At 54.9% G+C, this 16644-nt stretch overlaps 1 protein-coding gene across 1 annotated transcript in view; it reads right to left on the reverse strand.

Moving 5' to 3' along the window:
* Positions 1-16644, reverse strand: part of PPIL4 (peptidylprolyl isomerase like 4) — a 280677-nt gene that overhangs the window by 152591 nt on the left and 111442 nt on the right. Inside the window, exon 7 of the mRNA XM_086927292.1 lies at positions 9500-9616. Within this exon, the coding sequence (XP_086783418.1) occupies positions 9500-9616 (117 nt within the window). The remainder of the gene's footprint in view (positions 1-9499; positions 9617-16644) is intronic.

Raw genomic sequence — 16644 nt, forward strand, 5'->3', positions numbered from 1 at the left:
ACTGGAGCACAAACAAAGGACCTGCACTGTTCTACGTGGTTAAGACCCAGGAATCATGGAATTTTCACAACAGTGTGAGCACCCAGTTTATCCCCCGTGGTTGGAGGTAACTGAGGAACAAACTTGACCAAGTTAAATTATGACACGCATCAGCAATACGCCACTATGAGCAAAGAGAAACCAGGATAGCAGACAACAGTTGCCAATAAGGAGAGGGGCTGCAACTTAGCTGCTTGGGTGGTGGGTTTTGAGTCTGGGCTAGAGAAAACGCCCAAATATTAAGATCCACAGAGTCCCAAGCACAATGACTCCATTAAAGCCTCCTCAGCCGGTGCGGACGCTGCCTCTACATACCTGTTACACTGTGCAATAGCTGCTACTCGTGCATAAACAGGCAAGGCCAAAGCAAAGTGACTATTTCCTGCACAGCATGGGAGAGTTCAGAGTAACGCTGCCCCTCAAAACACAAGAAGAACACAGACACTGTCCACACTGCCAAGAACAGGACAACAAACAGTACTGTGTAAATCATGGGAAACTAAGGGGTGGGGGGAATGGAGTTCTCACAGAAGGGGAGGGAAATAATCACAAGTGCTGGTCTGACCTGTTGACCAAACCTAGATACTTCTCATATCCCCATGCCCCCCACAACCTCTATCAAAGATTGAGCAATCACTGAACTTTTAATTATAAACTTGTACTGGTCAGTTTATTGAGTTCTGAAACTCTCCCTGAGTGAACGTTGGACTGCTCATCTTTGCTGCCCTAAGGTTCAAGTGATAAAGGGGGGGCGTGGCTTGGCCGGCTGCAAGATGGCCGCACTGTAAGTGGGCTCTGCCGGCCAAGCTTAATCATCCGTTATAATCCGACAGACATCGTAGTCGGAACGGCACTACCTGGTGTTTTCCTGATCCCGGGGCTCCCGCGGCGTCTACCGATCCGTCTTTGACCCCGCTGTAAGCCTCGCCGGCGGAGCTCCACGCCTCGTGACTGGCGCTGTGGACTTGGGCCGGAGGCTTACCCCAGTGTGGCCCGTAGGCCGCGGGTGCTCGCTGACCTGCCGACGCTACTGGAACGGGTGAGTGACGCTGCCTTTGCAGGGACTGCTGGCGGGGTCAGGCCCCCTGCTGTGCTGGCTGTTTCGCGGACGCTGCGGCCTGGTCACAGCCCATCCGGACTCCGGTGCATGCTGCAGCACCCGACCGGTTCTGTGGGAGTGGCGGCCCCCCTCGCAATCCTCAGCTAGCGTACCCCTTTGGGGGCGCGCTCACTCCCACGACTGCTACCAGCTGGCGCGGGGGTGCCCTGCTGTCCGCCGCTCCTTTGCCCCCGCGACACCTGCTTCCGGCCTGGGCCTGCTGGGGGATCCAGTGAAGCCCCGGCCTAGATTTTCGGACCAGGGGCGGGGGTGGCCCTGCTGCTGCTCTCTGCCTCCAGAAACCCCTGAGTGTTTCCCGCTGGGCCTCCGCTACTATACTGCTGCTGGCGGGCCTGTCCACCCACTGTGGGTCGCTGCATGGGCCCTCCCTCCTCTGAAGGCCAGCAGATACGCCTTCCATCGGTGTGCGCCTATAATCCTCCTCGCTGACCGCGGCGCCGGTCCCCTGTCGGTCGCTACCTGCTCCTGCGGCGTTACACCACTCCCTGGCCTCCTACCTGTGGCGCTACCTGCCTCTGCTCTGCGGCCAGCCGTCCTGCTCATCACCTATGACTCTGGCTGCCCGTGAGGGGGTCTCAACCGACGCTGCCGGGGGTAATCTGCTCCTCTCCCCACCCCCCAATTGCTCGGCGGGGGACACCTCCAGGGCGCGGGCCTGTGATCCTTGCTGACCTCTAGGATTCTACGTGGTGCCTTCATTGCGCTGTCTAATGGGTACCCAGAGGGTCCATCTCTTCCAACCAACGCCGCGTCCACCGCCATCGCCCACTGGTCCAAGCGGGGTTTAACTCCTGTTAGGCTGCTGAGCACCTGCCCTATACTCTGACGCTCTTTGGACCCCTTGGCTGGCACGCAGTGCACTTCCACCCTGAGGTGTGTGAGGCCTGCGCGGTGGTTGGTGTCTGCTGGCTGTGGTGCCTGATCTGCTTCTGCTGTCTCCTTGGGCCGGCGTCTGTTCCTTCTCGTCTGGCTGTGTGGGTCTGAGGCGGCCCTGCTTCTGTCGTCCTTGGTGACCTTTGGCCTGCTGTCGACTCATCTCTGCTCGACACAACGGGGAAGAACGACCTAAAACAACGCAAGATAAATTTTGATATGCGCCGATCTTCACGGCAGGAAGTTGAGGGTGCCGAGGGTGCGGACTCCACTGCGGGGGCCAACGAAACCTCGCCTTCCCGCGATGACGACCTCAAAGCCATAATGCTGGAAGTTAAGTCTACGGTTACAGGAATTGCTGCTCAGCTGGATCAACTTTCAGCCCGCCTCGATCATGTGAAGTCCCGGGTGGATTTCCATGACAACCGCCTGCTGCACGTCGAGTCCCGGGTATCCGATGCCGAAGACTCAGCCACCCAGGACCGACAGAAGCTGCTGCAGATTTCTTGCAGTCATCCAAGAAAAGAATGAGGACTTGGAGGCCCGTTCTCTGTGGTGCAATTTGCGCATCACGGGCCTACCCGAGCCCACGAGCATTACAAAAATGGAGGACTTTGTGGAGGAACTGCTCAAGGAACTGTTTGGCGAGATCCTGTCCACCGTCTTCATCGTCGAAAGGGCTCATTGTTCGTTGGGGCCTCGTCCTCGCCCTGGCCTTCCCCCACGTCAGATCATTGCGAAGATCTTAAACTATCGAGACCGTGACACCATCCTCCGGGCGGCCCGTGAGAGGGGGACCATCAACCATCAGGGCAACAACCTCTCCTTCTATCCAGACTACACCCTCACCGTGCAGGCCGCCCGGAGAGAATTCCTCCCAGCTAAACGGATTCTCCTCATACATGAAGTCTCATATTCGTTGGCCACCCGGCTAAGCTACGAGTTCGTCAGGGGGCTAAGACACTGGTCTTTCAGGATCCTAGGGAGGCCATGGCGTTTGCCAAAAAAATTGGACAAGGAGCCCCGCTCTGCCACCCCCTCGTCTCAGCCTGATGGGTCCGGGTACCTCAGCGACATTGAATGAGTAGTGCTACCCTTACTGTCTGACTAAGAATGGTTCTTTTTTATTGATGTCTGTTACTTATTGGCTTGGCCACCCTGCTTCCCTGCAGGGGTGTATGCTGGGTCCTGCCATGCCCCCACGGAATGATTCCCAGTTCCACTCTCTTGTCTTCCCCTCCTGGTTATGGGTCCCCAGGGTGGGGTGGGTGGTATGCTCAGCCTGATTGGGGGCGTTGGTGTGGGTGGGGGGTGGTCTGAGGGTTTGTTTCTGGGTTATAGCTCTGGTTCCTGGGGGGGCATTCCCTGCCTGATTGGGAGGCGGTGGTGGGTGGGGACGGGGGGGGGGGGGGGGGGGCCTGAGGGTCGATCAGCTTTTTGTGTTCTGTGTGCGAGTTGCCAGGGGGGTTTTGGGGGGTGGGTGGGAGGGGTTATTCCTCCAGGGAAATGGTGGTTTGTTTTCTTGGTTGTCGATTTACTGCTTCTTTTTACCAACGCAGGTTCTAGTGCAGATAGGGCCCAATCTTTATGGTCCTTGTTTTTGGCATCTAATGTGCGATACTGTGTAATTTGTTATGCCTTTGGTCCATCACCTTTGTAGTCTCTTCTCTTCCACGTGTTGTCTCGGAGGTGCCAGTCTCCTTCCGGCCTTATTGGCTCTCCTCCTCCTCCCCTTCGGAGCCGGCGTTTCTCCTGCGATGGCCCCCTCTCCTTCTTTGCTCCTGCAGCGTCTGTGCACTTCTGCCGGCCATTCCTACCCACCATGGCTCCACTGGGCTGCATGCGGCTGGGTCTCCCGTCCCACGCCTTGGGTCTCATTGTCCAACATCTCCTGTCCTATGGCGGATTTAATTTGTTGGTCCTGGAATGTCCGCGGCCTAAATGACCATCGCAAGGCCCATCTGACACATGCCCCCCTGCAGAGCCACAATGTTGACATTTGCCTCCTACAGGAGACTCACCTACTCCCTGATTCGACCTCCAGGTTTGGCGCAAGATACTGGGGGGAGTCCCACTCCTCCACGTACTCTTCCTACGCTAGGGGTGTCTCCATCCTCCTGCGCCGCGGTCTCCCCTGGCAGACCACTCGTGTCATAGTCGGCCCCGACAGTCGGTATGTGATTCTCCACGGGATGCTGCTCGCTCAACCTTTCACCATTGCTTCGGTGTATGGCCTCAACACAGACAACCCTGAGTTCTTCTATACTGTTTGGCATCTGATCTCCTCCTGTGGCCCTGCGGTGGTAATATGGGGTGGCGATTTCAACGTCACTCTATCCGCAGATTTGGACAGGTCGGGCTCTTACCGGTCTCACCCGCTGCTTTGTCTTCTATCTTGTCGGACAACTCGCTAGTCGATGTTTGGCGTCAACTCCGGCCCGATGCCCGGTAGGGCACGTACATCTCGGGTGCTAGGGCTGTTGGTTGCGCATTGACCTCTGGCTGGTTTCGCCGGATGTCCTCTCTTGGACTATGGACGACACTCACATGGCGCGCACACTTTCCGACCACGCTCCTGTCCGTCTAACTCTGCACCCTCCAGACTCCCAGCGCCGCGCATTCACCAGGCGCCTTCCTTCCAATACTCTCCGGGATACTGTCTTTTGTGACGAGATTCAAACCACCATAGTTAATTATTTTGAGCTTAATGTTGGCTCTGTGGATTCGGCCTCCACACTATGGGAGGGATTCAAGGTATTCATTCGGGTGAGTGCATATCTAACCAGGCCGGTGTCCTCCGAGCCATTCGTTCCACACTTACCAGGCTTGAAGGGGAGATCCGGGACCTTGACGCCTCCATTGCGAACGGCGTCAAAAGCACTCTGAATTCTCCGAGGAAGCTGGCCGCGAGCTATCCTTTCTGGGTAGGGAGGGTCGTGCTCGCCGCTTCGGGGAGGGGGCCTGCCCGGTACGCACCCTCGCCAACTTGCTGCGCCCACCGCGTGCCTCTTCTTACATCACTGCCCTCGTTGACGGTAGACCAGATCGCACCACCTCTTCCGAAGAGATAAAGTCCCTTTTCCTTGCCTTTTATTCCCGGCTATATTCAGCCGGCACCCCCCCTCGTCTGGGGACTTTGGTCAATACTTTAGACCATTGCTTTGGTCTGGCTGGTGGACTATCACCGCAAATTTCTTGATGAACCTTTTTCAAAAGAGGAAGAATTGGCGGCGATCAACGGTCTGACGTGTGACAAGGCGCCCGGCCTGGACGGCCTTACGGCTACCTTCTATAAGCAGTTCGCCCCCATTCTGGTTCCACATCTTGCTGCCACGTTGAACGAGTCCTTTGATACTGTCACGCTCCCGTCGCTCTGTGAGGCCTCGCTAACGTTGCTCCTCAATCCGGACAAACCTGCAGACCTCTCCCTCATTAATATAGACAATAAACTTTACGCTAAGCTCATCGCCTCCTGTCTGCTTATTTTAATGCCAACCATCGCCCTCCCCGACGAATCTGGCGTCATCCCGGGCAGGGCAACCTCCCATAATCTTCGTACCATCTTTTCGGTTCTGCATCAAATGAACCCCCGACCTTCCGGCCGTGGCGGCGCTGCTCGATGCTTGACACGCTGGAGTGGCCTTTCCTCTTTTATGTTCTCTAACGTATGGGATTTAGCGCTCACTGTTTGAGGAATATTAAACTGGTTTACACTGACCCACTCGCTCGGTTACGCATTAATGGCCAAATCATTGACCCTATCCCCATTTTGCGTGGCACGCGGCAGGGCTGTCCTCTGTCACCCATGCTTTTTGCCATTGCTATGAAGCCCCTGGCCGCCAGCCTTCGACAGCACCACACCCAAAGGGGCATCGGATTCTCGTCCCACTCCCTCTTGGTCTCCATGTATGCGGATGAGGTCACCCTCTACATTCGTCATCCCCAGGAAAATCTCAGCCAATGGTACGTGAAGTTATTCGGTTCGGAGGGCTTTCGGGGGTCCAGATTAATTGGAATAAATCTGTACTTTCCCCCCTAACGGATGCCACTCTTCCGTTTGTGCCGGACTATCCCTTTGAGTTGGCTACAGGTCCCACCCGATATCTCTGCATCTGGTTGAGCAGGGACCCGGACAACCTCTGGAAGTCCAGTTTTTGGTGTGCTTTGGGCTGGCTGGAGAGTAAGATTTCCCAGTGGACTCTGCTGCCCCTCTCTCTCGCTGGCCGCGTCGCCGTCACAAAGATGGTGGTCCTCCCAAAATTCCTTTATCTTTTCTCTAACATACCCATCTCCCTGACTGCTTATTTTTTCCGCAGGTTGCGCTCTCTTATGGTGTCCTTAATCTGGGCGGGGCGACAGCCCAGGGTCGCTTATAAAATCCTGACCCAGCCGATGGCCGCTGGTGGTCTCGCCTGATCTCCGGCTGTACGCCCTCTGCGCTCAGGCCAGCTTCCTGCATTTCTGGCTGCATCCCACCCCCTACCAGCCTCACGTCACGGTGGAGTATGATGTCGCCACCCCCTGGCCCCTCACTACTGAGTTGTTCGCCCCTCCGGTGCATCCTTGCTCGGAGGTTAACACGGTGGAGACGCTGCAATAGGCGTGGTCCTATCTGCGCAGACTGGCTGGACTCACTCTTCTATCAGCCGGCACTATGCCCATTACTAACCACCCAGACTTTCCCCCGCTCCAGTCATCCTGTTTGTCTCGGCACGCAGCGTCGGGGGGCCTCGAGACTGTGGTTGATCTATACCCCGAGGATTCTTTCGATCCACTCCCGGAATCGCCATCCTTGATGGACACGCTTCTGTACTACCACCTGCCAGATATTGCACCCATCCTTTCAGCAGCCTTCGCCCACTTTCCTCGCTCTGGATTGGTTATACACTTCCACTTCTCCGCGTAAGCTCGTTACCAGATTGTATGCCACTGCCCTGTTGTCCTCCCCGGCCTCCACGACGCAGGCACACGAGGCGTGGAATGCCGACCTGGGTCTGGATATTTCGGACGCCAATTGGCTCTACTGTTGTAATCAAACTACTAAACTTTCCCCAAATTACCGGCTCCGATTGATCCATTTCAAGTTTTTACACAGGTTCTATCGCACTCCACAACATCTTCACTTTAGGGCTCATACCGGACGATTCCTGCGTTCTGTGTTTCGCTCACTTGGCCTGGCTTTGCCCCCGGGTGCAGGTGTTCTGGCTGGAGGTCTGTCCCGCGATCTCAGAGATTGCTGGCTCTGCCATATCTCCGGACCCTCCTTTTCTGTCTTCTAAGTTTTGTCAAGCCCTGTCCAGATGCGTCGCTCCGGCTCATTTTGATGCTCCTGGTGCCTGCTAGACGCCGGGTGGCCATGTGTTGGGGCCGCCAGGCTGCCCCCTTGGTGTCGGCCTGGCTGGAGGATGCATCCCGCTGCCAAACATTGCTATCGGAATTTTGGGATCTGCTACCGGCTAGGTGGCGCCCGGTCGATATCTGGGTCCCCTGGTTGCTTACCTCCAATCCCGTTCCTCCCCTAGCGAGCCTGCGTCCCCTGTTCCTCCTGCTGGCCCTGCGCCCGCGGTTTCCGCCGCTTTGGTTGATGTGTAGGTGTCACTGGTCATGGCTTTTCACCTAGGTCCGCTCTCATACGGTCCTATTGAGAGCCGAGTGGGCTCCAGTTGCTGCCCTATTCCTCCTCTGATCCTGCCGCTGCCTCTGCCGCTGCCTCTCCCGCGCTCCCTGCCGGCCTCGGGCCCGCGACGGCCGCCAGTGCTGACCATTAGCGGTCCCCTGCTTGGTATTTCCCCGGGCTTCCCCCTCCCCTCCTCGCCTCACCAAGCCTACAAGCATTTTCTTCTCCATATGCACCCCTGGAAGAGACTGTATTGAATATGTCGCCTCCTTGATAAAGGTTTATTGCTCTATGCCACTGGCACTGTATTGTTGAAGACTGACCTTTATGTACTTGTATTGATATGTATTTTGCCGCTCTGCACTGAACCCTTACATGATGCTTTCTTATTTGATTGTATTGTTGTTTGCACTTGCATCAATAAAAAGTAAAAAAAAAAAAAAGGTTCAAGTGATAAAGGGGTGTACTTAGTTTTTAGTTTTGGGCTAGACACCAGTCCCGAAAAGCTTTGACTGTCAGGCTCTTGAGCCCTGTAGCCCTGGCCAGTACTGGGACTCCTGAAAAGGTTCCCACAATACCCATTGATGAGGCTTTTACAGATTAATGCAGTTTTGCTATCTGCAAGAGATATCAGTGTTTGAGGTTGACCCTTGTTTCTACCGGATGCCAACTAGGCCTTTGAGAAACTAGTGAGGTTAGGTTTTTGCATCGTTAAATCGGCAGAAATGTAGCAATTCACTGATGACAGAGTACACAATATTGGTTTAGTCAAGCTTGGCATATGCAATGGTGATGAAATAGCTTTTCTTCACAAATAACTGGGTTTTCTTTAGTTCAGGCAGTTTTATCTGCATTTAAATAATTTTTCTTTCACGTTCAGTGAGAGAAGAGCCTAAACTTGTAGCTTTTTATTCAACTCTGGAACCAAATATATAATTCCTTAAGCTTCTGTTTTAACTGTTGAAGCTTAAGCAACTTTACTGCTTATTACATGGAGAATGCAATAAGATTTCTCGTTTTTGGGTCTCTGCTACAAAGATATTTAACTGTTGGTTAGAGACCTATTGTGTCCAGTACGGGACATCTACTTAAAAGTGGGCTTTGGGTCACCCGCTTTTTCATGACTTGATCGCTTTGTACTCTATCTCTATCTCACTTACCTGCTAGAGGTTTAATGACTTTGCACCATATTCGTATGGTTGTCCTATCCAGGAGCATTTCAATCTCATTGTTTTGACTGGATATGTATTTTTCTAATGCTGATGTCAGACCTTGCACTGTAGGGCATGTGAGTGACTAATTTCCCTCCACATCCTTCAACACCTACTCCCTCATTTGTTTAGTAGCCACCCCGAACGCCGCATCCACTCATTTCTGTCATGACACAAATTCGCCATAATGCCTCCTGGGCTAGCGGCAACAGTATTACTTCTTTTTATTTGAATGCCATGTGCTTTCTGTGAGCTTATCATTGGGTCATATTTGACAACAGTACTAAAAATAGTTTGTTATTACTTCACTTACAAAGTCCATGAAGAGCCTCAAATATGTGCGGAGAAAATGTTTGGGCTTCAATGAAAAATTGCACGAAAATAACTATTCGCTAACAAGTTTCACACTTTTACCTCGTGTTAAACAAAGACCTTGTTAAGTACCTTTCTAACACCACTATCCAGCTCCAGTTCCCAAAGATGTAAAAGTTTAAAAGTGAATATCACAAATAAATCGTATTTGATCAAATTATATTCTACTGTCTTCACACAGTTAAGACAAAATACAATTAACTATATAGGTGCAAATCACACTCATAAGAGATACTGGATAACAGGATGAAAATGAATCTTCTTTACCATTTCCAGGACAACAGCTTGTGTTTTTGCCTCTTTTTCTGCAAGAATTTCTTCAATTTCATCCAAAGATCTTCCTTTACCATCGTCAATTTCTTCATCCGCTCCTATACGGCCACTCTTTACCATGGATAAAAGAAAGTACAATATCAATTGCTTGAAAGTCCTCCCACAAATCTACAAAAGGAGTACTACTGATTCAAGTAACAATAAACATGCATTATTCAGCCAACCCTAGGGTTGACTGTGCACTGTACAAACACAATACATTAAGTTTATACTACTGATCTTCAAATAAAAGCCAGGTATATACTTTTCAATTACATCCGTCATAGTAAGGTCTATTGATTTTGAGTACCTGGAAGCAACCAATTAGAATGGGTGTCTTCAAATTGATTCAGGAGCTAAGTTATTTGCTTTGATAGGAAATATGTACTTTAAATGAAACATCACTCAAGAAATGCAAAAAGTTTTTCTAAAGCTTAGTAAAGATTAACTGTTACATACTATACTGTGGTGGTTAAGTGTGGCTCTGACGTGGATTACTTTTAATTTCTAGTTTAGTTGTCAATCATAAACCTGCTACTTCCACTAAGGAGATTCTATTCTACTGGTTTCATTCAATGTTCTTCATCCAACAGATCTGTAAAAAATATAATATATATGCATCTACTCTCTATATCAGTGTGTTAGACGGACCGGGAGGGTCGGCCGAGGTTACGGGGAGAGGTCTCTAGGGAGAGCCGTCTCCAACGACTGTACAGATAAGTAACTTCCCCCCCACAGACGGACACCACACAAGGTTGAAGGTTAACGAGACTTTATATGCAATTCTTAGGTTACGATGATGGATACAAGGAGGTCTGGACTCAGGGGTCCCCTCGGTTCTAGTCTCTGGTTTAGGAAAGGGGTAGCGGGACAGTCTTTGTTACCAACGAGTGGAAAATAGCTCTCAATCCTCGAGCTCGGCGTTCTAGATGATCGGGCCGCCGCGGAGCCAGGCAGGTCCCGAGATGGACGAAGGAAAACGACGGTCCGCGGCGGAGCCTGCAGGTCCCGGTGAAGATGACGGTTACAACGGTCCGCGGCCACGCCAGCAGGTCCCGACGACGATGAAGGTGATGAAGATTACGACGGCTGTGGCAGCGCCAACAGGCAGGGCGATGGTGCACAAGACAGAGCTACGGCAGCGCCAGTAGTCCGTCCAGGATGAGTTCCTCTTTACGTCTCTCGACTCCAAGATACAACTGCCTTCCTGCTCTGGAGCTGCCCCAGTTATAGGGCTGGCGTGCTTTGATGTCCGGACCCTCGCACTTGGAGGTCGGGAGGTCCGGGATGAGGGAGTCCAGACACCCAGCAGGGGGGTGGAGCCAGCGCCCGGGGAGGCGATGGGCGAGCGGCACTTGGTGGGGGAGAGCCATCGGCACCTCTTTCTCCCATTGACTTGCCAAGTAGCCCGCTCACCTCCTGGGTGGAGGGTGGTGCCGGAATGTCTGAGGCCGGGCCAGGCCCGGGGTTGAGGTCGATCGGGGGCCAGGCGGCCTCGTGGTGGAGTGTCCAAGATGGCGCCCCAGGCTGGGCGCGTGGGCCGGCAGTGGATCGGGCCCACGAGGTCGACATGCTCGAGGGCAGGGGTCCCTGAGGGGACGGAGGACGTGCAATGGTGGGGTGTGGTACTTGCGGGACTGGACTCAGGCCTGGTTGGGCCGGGGGAGAGCGGCCCTTCATGTGGCCTGTCCAACATGCGTCCCCCCCAGCTGAAGGCGGGGAGAGTTACCCATCCTCTTGGGGACTCTCCTCGTCGAGGCGGAAAAACCGGGACAGGCCATCCGCGTTGGCGTGATCTGGCCCAGGCCGGTGTTCGACTGTGAAGTCCATACCTTGCAAGGAGATGGACCAGCGTAGCAACTTTGGGTTCTCCCCCCGCATATGCATCAGCCATTGCAGGGGTCGGTGGTCGGTCTGCACCCGAAAGTGGGTGCCAAAAAGGTAGGGCCGGAGCTTCTTGAGGGCCCATACCACAGCGAAGGCTTCCCTCTCTATGGTGCTCCAGCGTTGCTCCCGTGGTAGGAGTCTCCGGCTGATGAAGGCCACCGGTTGATCAAGGCCTTCGGTGTTCACTTGAGACAGGACTGCCCCAATGCCCTGGTCGGAGGCGTCCGTCTGGACTACGAACTCCCGGCTGTAGTCTGGGGCCTGGAGCACAGGGGCGGAACACATGGCGGCCTTCAATTGTTCAAATGCAGTTTGACACTCTGGGGTCCAAGTGACTTTCTTGGGCTGGTTCTTTGACGTGAGTTCTGTGAGGGGCCCCACTATGGTACCATAGTCTTTCACGAACCTTCGGTAGTAGCCCGTGAGGCCCAGGAAGGCTCGTACCTCGGTTTGGGTGATGGGGGGCTGCCAGGCCTGGATGGCGGCAATTTTCAGCTGTAGAGGGGCCACTAGGCCGCTTCCCACCTGGTGTCCGAGGTAGGTTACAGACCCTTGCCCAATTTGACACTTGCTGGCCTTGATCGTGAGGCCAGCTCGCTGAAGGGCTTGCAGCACTGCTCGGAGGTGGTGGAGGTGCTCGGTCCAATGGTGGCTGTATACAGCGATGTCGTCTAGGTAGGCGGCGCTGAATCCTTCGAGCCCCGCCAGGACCTGATTGACGAGCCGTTGGAATGTTGCTGGGGCATTCTTCATGCCGAAGGGCATGACCGTGAAATGGTAATGGCCATCGGGGGTGGAGAAGGCAGAACGTTCTTGCGCCCGGGGTGTGAGGCCGATCTGCCAATAGCCTGCTGTCAGGTCGAAGATGCTGAGGTAGCGGGCAGCTCCCATTCGGTCGACTAGTTCATCTGCCCGGGGGATGGGATGCGCGTCTGTTCTGGTGACCGCATTCAAGCCCCGGTAGTCTACGCAGAACCGGAGTTCTGGTGTGGTGCCGGGGGCAGCTGCTTTGGGGACCAGTACGACAGGGCTGGCCCAGGGACTGTCTGAGGGCTCGATGACCCCGAGCGTGAGCATCTTGGCTATTTCTTCCTGGATGCAGGCCCGTACCCGGTCTGGCACGCGGTAGGCCCGGTGGCGGATAGGGGGGCTGTCCCCGGTGTCCACATCGTGCACACACCAGGAAGTGACACCTGGGGTGAGGGAGAACAGGCTGGCGAACTGTGATAGGAGGGCTTGACACTCTTGGCGTTGTTCTCTGGTGAGGGCCTCTGAGAGCCGGACCCCATCCACGGAGCCGTCTTGCTCTTGAGTCCGTAGGAGGTCAGGGAGAGGCTCGGAGTCTTCTTCAACCCCAGTGTCTGTGGCCATCAGGAGGCTGAGCTCTGTTCGCACAAAGTGGGGCTTTAGTCTGTTAGCGTGGAGGACCCGGAGGGGGTTCCGGGAGGATTCCATGTCGATGAGATAGGTGGCAGGACCCTTGCGCTCTATTACTTTGAAGGGCCCCGTCCATTTGTCTTGTAGGGCTCATGGCTCAGTGGGGGATATCACCCATACCTGTTGGCCAGGTTCGAATTCAATGGATGAGGCATTCTGGTCATACCATTTTTTCATGTCCTCTTGACTGGCCTCTAGGTTGGCCTTCGCTAGCTCTCTGAACCGCCGGGTCTGGTTGCGGAGGGTGAGGAGGTACCGGAAGACATCTGGAGGGTTCTTTAACGGAGGCATCTCCCAGCCTTCTTTGACGAGACTGAGCGGCCCTCGCACTGGGTGTCCATATAGCAGTTCAAATGGGCTGAAGCCCAGGGATTTCTGGGGGACCTCTCGATACGCGAAGAGGAGGCACGGCAGCAGCACATCCCACTGGCGACGGAGGGGCTCTTCCAACCCCCCGATCATTCCCTTTAGCGTGCGGTTGAACCGCTCAACGAGTCCGTTCCCTTGAGGGTGATAGGGGGTTGTGAATCGGTAGGTGACCCCGCACTGTTGCCAGAGGGACTTCATGTATTTGGAAATAAAGTTCGTGCCTCTGTCGCTGACGACTTCTCGGGGGAAGCCCACACGGGAGAAGATCCCCATCAGGGCCCGGCCGACTACCGGGGCTGTCACAGTTCGCAGAGGAACAGCCTCAGGGTAGCGGGTGGCGTGGTCCACTAGCACCAAGATGAATCGATGGCCTTGTTTTGTGCGTGGGTCCAAGGGCCCCACAATGTCTATTCCGACTCTCTCAAACGGGGTAGTGACCACGGGAAAAGGTTGCAGGGGGGCCTTTAGTTTGCGGCCGCTCTTTCCACTGGCTTGGCACGTGGGGCAAGATCGGCAATGCTGGTGCACATCGTTCCTCATTTTGGGCCAGAAGAAGTGGGTCACTAGGCGACTGTAGGTTTTATCTTGTCCCAGATGTCCTGCCAGGGGGACATCGTGGGCCAGGTTTAACAGGAAGTCTCTGAAACGGAGGGGTACCACTAGTACTCGGTTGCTCCCCAGCTCGGCGATTCTTTGCTCGCTGTACAGCAGGTCATTGTCCCAGTAGACCCAATGAGTTCCGGAGGTATCCCCTGCGCTTTGGGCGAGCGCTTGCTGGCGGAGTCCCTCGAGGGAGGGACAGGTCTTCTGTTCTTGGCGAAATTGTTCTTGCGTGGGCCCCCCTTCTTGAGGCCACTGGTCGAGGTTAGCGAGGTCGGTAGGTTGGGCTGGTTCGGAGGGAATGTTGCGGTCGGTGTTTTCGGCTGGGGCGACCGGAGGCGGTGGCGCCGGCCATTCGGGTTCTTCTGGCCGATGGTTGGCACGGGCGGCCATGGAACGGGTGGTGACGCACGCCCAGTCTGGGACGCCCAACATCCCCAGGTGTTCCTTTCTCTCCACGGCGGCCCACGGAGAGCTTTCCAGGTCATTGCCCAGGAGGCAGTCTACGGGGGCATCGTCTCGGACCGTTACTTTCAACATGCCGGAGACCCCCCCCCATTCGAAGGGGACGCAGGCCATCCGACACAGGCTTTCCGAGTTATCGGCTGATCGTACAGGGCAGAGAATGTTCGGTAGATACTGTTCTGGGGCCACCAGGTGACAGCGGACGGCTGTTACACTGGCCCCGGTGTCACGAAGGGCTTCGGCCTGGTGTCCATTGATGCTCACCCATTGGCTGTACTTCTGGGTGTTAGCGGGTAGGGGGACCCGCGGGACCATGTCTTTCCCCCCTAAGCAGGCTAGAGCCATGGCGGCTGGCTCCCACTCTTGATGCTCTTGTTCGTACTCTTCCTGCTCCTCGGAGATCTGTTCTTCCCCTAGGGCTGCAGCGGCCACTTGGCGGGGTCTTGGGCTCTGGTACTGCGGGCAGTTTGGGTCGTTCGCATAGTGGCCGACTCGTTGACATCGGTGACACGTGACATTGGCTCTGTACCCCGGTCGCGCTGGGGTGCTGCCCCGGTTGGCCGGGGGGGTGGTGTTGGTAGTGGGGGCGACCGGGGCGTTGTCTCTTCCTCGCCCTTGGCCCCCTCCTCCTCCTCTGGGTCGGTGCTGACCATTGTTGTTCCGGTTCTGTTCGTAGGACCCATTCCGGCCCACTCTGGTGATCTCCCACCGGTCAGCTTCGGCTGCGAGCTGCCGGGGATCCGTTAACTTGCTGTCGAGGAGGTGCTGGCGGAGTTCAATGAAGCAATTGTTCGACAGATGCTCCCATACCATCAGATTAAATAGTTGCTCGTAGGTCGTGACGTTGCTTCCTCGGATCCAGCCCTCGAAGGCTCGGCTAAAGTATGTTACATAGTCCACCCAAGTTGTACCCGGGATGCGGGTGCAGTCTCGGAACCTCTGACGGTACATCTCGGGTGTGAGACCATAGCGGGTGAGGAGTGCCGCTTTCATATGGTCGTAGGAGGTCATCTGGTGGTCCGGGAGCTGTAGCAGGGTGTCGCGGCCCTCATTGAGGAATCTTCCCCAGAGACCGGCTCCCCAGTCGCTTCTATCGATCCGGTGTGCAGTCATAGCGATTTCATAGGCTTTAAACCATTGCTGGATGTCGTCCTCTCTGAAATATTCTCGGACAACATCTTTGGGGATGTGTACCTTTTTGTCTGTGGTCCCTGAGGTGGGGGGTCGCTCGGGCACCCCTGCTTCTTTATTCTGCTTGCGTAGGTTGATCTCGGCTAGGTTCCGTTCGTGTTCGTACGCTAGTTTCTTTTCCTCGAGCTCCCTTTGTCTCTGTTTCTCCTCTCTTTCTTCTCGGAGACGCAGGTGCTCTAAGTTGATTTTTTGTTCGGCCAACTTAAGTTCAACGTCCATTTTAAGTCGGGCCATTTCTAGTTCGTGTAGTCGGGTCCTTTCTCTTTCCTGGATCTCGTCTTGCGAGAGACCCGTTCTTTGCCCTTCAGGGGCCGTGGTCGTTTTTTCTACGGTGCTTTGATCAGGGGTTCCGGCAGCCCCGGTCTCTGCCCAAGATTCTAGGGCATGCTTAAAATCGTCCTTGGTACTCAGTCCGGTGGTAGCGATACCCAGTTCGATGCAGAATTGTTTTAGTTCACGATGGTTGTACTCCTCCAATTTCTCCATTTGGAATTTCTCGGTTGATCCGCTCTCTTTCGTGGTCATTGTGACTTCGTCGTGGGGTGAGCTACTCTCTGTACGTTTATGCGGTGATTCGGATCGCGCCGCTGGCCACCAATGTTAGACGGACCGGGAGGGTCGGCCGAGGTTACGGGGAGAGGTCTCTAGGGAGAGCCGTCTCCAACGACTGTACAGATAAGTAACTTCCCCCCCACAGACGGACACCACACAAGGTTGAAGGTTAACGAGACTTTATATGCAATTCTTAGGTTACGATGATGGATACAAGGAGGTCTGGACTCAGGGGTCCCCTCGGTTCTAGTCTCTGGTTTAGGAAAGGGGTAGCGGGACAGTCTTTGTTACCAACGAGTGGAAAATAGCTCTCAATCCTCGAGCTCGGCGTTCTAGATGATCGGGCCGCCGCGGAGCCAGGCAGGTCCCGAGATGGACGAAGGAAAACGACGGTCCGCGGCGGAGCCTGCAGGTCCCGGTGAAGATGACGGTTACAACGGTCCGCGGCCACGCCAGCAGGTCCCGACGACGATGAAGGTGATGAAGATTACGACGGCTGTGGCAGCGCCAACAGGCAGGGCGATGGTGCACAAGACAGAGCTACGGCAGCGCCAGTAGTCCGTCCAGGATGAGTTCCTCTTTACGTCTCTCGACTCCAA

The sequence above is a fragment of the Lissotriton vulgaris genome, chromosome 6 (assembly GCF_964263255.1).
Source record: "Lissotriton vulgaris chromosome 6, aLisVul1.2, whole genome shotgun sequence".
Taxonomy (NCBI): domain Eukaryota; kingdom Metazoa; phylum Chordata; class Amphibia; order Caudata; family Salamandridae; genus Lissotriton; species Lissotriton vulgaris.